General features: G+C 43.8%; 1 protein-coding gene across 1 annotated transcript; it reads left to right on the top strand.

Moving 5' to 3' along the window:
* Window positions 1-927: 927 nt before the first annotated feature.
* Window positions 928-2,523, top strand: LOC135478130 (uncharacterized). The gene has a single exon (XM_064758402.1). It carries the CDS (start codon window positions 979-981, stop codon window positions 2,521-2,523), a length of 1,545 nt encoding a protein of 514 aa, XP_064614472.1. The 5' UTR covers window positions 928-978.
* The last annotated feature ends 681 nt before the right edge of the window (window positions 2,524-3,204 follow it).

The following is a 3,204-nucleotide window of genomic DNA, read 5'->3' as shown; positions in this document are numbered from 1 at the left end:
CCCCTACTGGGTATTGGCGATAAAATACCCGCCAATTGAAGAAACAGAAAACCAGATGGGCGACATAGGGTGAGGCTATATTCAAAGGTCCATTTCGTACTCTTGGGAAAAATTCGAAGTACATGTTATGCATTAAAACACAACATATAATTTACAATGTATTGTTTTTGTATGTGTGTAAAGAAAAAAAATGTCCATAATCTATAGCCTACTATATGATATATACAGTAAAATGGACAAAGGAATGGCATACGGGATATAACTACTCACTTAAAAACCGAACGCTATATTCAATTAGGTCACCTCATGGTACCTACGACCTAGCTATCACGTTTTAGAGATTTTGATTTGAGGAAGAATTCGAAGCCGATTTGGAGTTACAGTGGGATGACATTTTGAGCGATTGGGAAACTACACAGGATGCCACACCCCGCAGAAGAAAGCACTCTGTCAGTTCTCATTCAACGGTCAGTTCCCATTCAAACACATAGGGGAGACCGGGGCAAGTTGGACCATGGGGTAAGTTGGAACACCCCAATTATTTCATAATATCAAGCAGCAGCGCCCTCATCACTTGTGTCAGCAAAGGGAGACAACTGATATGCAGGTGGCCATTTTGTGTTCAATGACAACTGATGCTGGCAGACAAATGAGGTTTGATTTTTCACTTTTTGGTGGATCCCAGTAAATATTAGCTAGTTATGTCTTTTGCTTCGTTAATCTAATCTGCATTAAATTTTAAGAATGAGATAATACCATGGAAATGTGCCATGATCATTCTTTAAATTGATGGTTTTGTTTTGTAAAGTGCGTTGTTGTTGTTGAAATTTTAAACGGTTGAATGTCAAAGGTCACCGCGGGGCAAGTTGGTCCATGGGCCAACTTACCCCATACCTGTTCCAACCTGCCCCAGTAACCAGCTGGCCTGTAAAATGTTCTACCTCAACACTTCATGTATGATTTTCCTTATTTTCAGACATGAGAAAGTATAAACGCAAAACAAACAGGGCTGGAACGCCAGCAGATGTTATGCTTCGAGCTGCCAAAGAGGTTGTTCATGACATGAAACCATGCAGATCAGTTGCCAAGGATTACAATATCCCACATACCACCCTGAGGCGATATTGTCACAAGCTCAGGTGTGCGCCACTTCAATTAAATGAAACAACGGCCCCTATCCTCACAGTCGGCTATGTAAAGAGTAGGCAAGTTTTCAGCACAGAAGAAGAAGTTATGTTAGTTGCTTACCTTCTGAAGGCGTCTAACCTCTATTACGGCTTATGTCCGAAAGAAGTGCGTAAGTTGGCGTATGACTTTGCTATCAAACTGGAGAGAAAAATTCCGGAGAACTGGACTGAGGCTAAAATAGCAGGCGTGGAATGGTTTACCGGGTTCCTTAAACGACACAAGAACATTTCCCTTCGTACACCGGAAGCCACCTCTTTAGGGAGAGCAACAAGTTTCAATCGCCACAATGCCGACACATTCTTCAACAACCTTGAAGAAGTGATGAACCGCCACCATTTTGAGCCACAAGATATTTGGAACATAGACGAAACAGGTTTCACTACGGTGCAAAAGCCCTCCAAAATCATTTCTGGCACAGGCGTGAAGCAAGTAGGCACAATTGTATCTGCTGAGCGTGGCACCCTAGTAACATGCTGTTGTGGTGTGAACGTCCTCGGAAATAGCATACCTCCGATGTTCATTTTCCCCCGTGTAAATTACAGGGACCATTTTGTCCGCGACGGCCCTAATGGATGTATTGGGGCAGCTCACCCCTCGGGATGGATGACTTCGACAAATTTCTTCAAATTTATGGAGCATTTTGTAAAACACACACGCTGCTCCCCAGAACAACCGGTTTTGCTTCTGCTGGATAATCATGACTCTCATGTAAGTGTCGACATTTTGGACTTTGCTAAGAACTCTGGTGTTGTCATGCTGTCGTTCCCTCCTCATTGTTCTCACAAGTTTCAGCCCCTTGACCGTAGTGTTTATTTCCCACTCAAAAAGTTTTACAACAGCGGGTGTGATGCATGGCTGATGATGAACAAAGGGAAGACATTAACCATATATGATATACCGGGCATTGTGAAGGAAGCATTCCCTCTTGCAATGACACAAGCCAACATCCAGTCGGGGTTCAGGGTGTCAGGAATTTTTCCGTTCAACAGAAATGTTTTTGGTGACGAGGAATTTCTGCCGTCCAGCGTCACAGACCGCCCAAACCCGGAAATCCCTGAGACAGACGAAGATGTCCCGCAACCTTCCACTAGTCAAGTTGTTACAGAGGCGAGGCAGGGCCATGATACGTCACCAGGGCCAAGCAGCAGACCAATGTCCCCTGAAGATGTGAGGCCGTTCACAACAGCAGGTCCAAGGAAATCCTCAGCCAAAGGTCGCAAACGAGGTCGTACCCGAATTTTGACGGACACTCCGGAGAAAGAAGAGCTAAGACGGGACGAACAAAGGCGTGAACTGGCAAAACGCAAACGGAGCCGTAGAAAATCAGAAGCCTGAGAAGGAGGAGGAAGAGGATTCGGACACTGAAACCTCATCGATTGAGCCATCCGAACACTCCTCTGAGCCGGTCTTTTGATGAGGATTTTGATATCGATCCTGACACCTTTGAAAAAGACGACTTCATCCTTGTGGAATATGTTGGGCAAGAAATCCAAGGCTTATTATGTTGGGGCAGATACAAAACAAAGTGGATGAATTTGAAATAACTACTAAGTTCCTGCGTAGAGCTGACCAGCGCAGACATGGACAAATGACATTTGTCTTCCCAGATCGCGAAGAGATAGGGAATCATTCACAAGATGCCATTGTTCTCAAACTACCGCGGCCAACCACCCTAGGAGGAACCAAGCGTTGTGCTGCGAAAATGACATTTGCTTTAGATCTTTCTCTTACGATCCACTGTAAAGTTTTTTTTTCTTTGGAAATAACCAGCCTTGCACTGTTGCTCAGAAGTGAGCCAGCAATTCCTCTGTTCTCAGGGTGTTTTTTAAAAAGTTAACTTGGTTTTAAAATGGTGCCCTAACCCAAGTTCTATAAATTCTGTTCAGGCAGTAAAATGGTTCAAATTTGTTTCTTTTGCCTACATTTTGAGGATGGCATTATTTGGAATAAAGATGAACCCTTTCCATCATAGCTACTGTTTATTGTTTCGCTCTCTTTAGCATGCATTATCTTGGT

The sequence above is a fragment of the Liolophura sinensis genome, chromosome 11, assembly GCF_032854445.1.
Source record: "Liolophura sinensis isolate JHLJ2023 chromosome 11, CUHK_Ljap_v2, whole genome shotgun sequence".
Taxonomy (NCBI): domain Eukaryota; kingdom Metazoa; phylum Mollusca; class Polyplacophora; order Chitonida; family Chitonidae; genus Liolophura; species Liolophura sinensis.
This window is presented reverse-complemented; position numbering and strand designations above follow the sequence as displayed.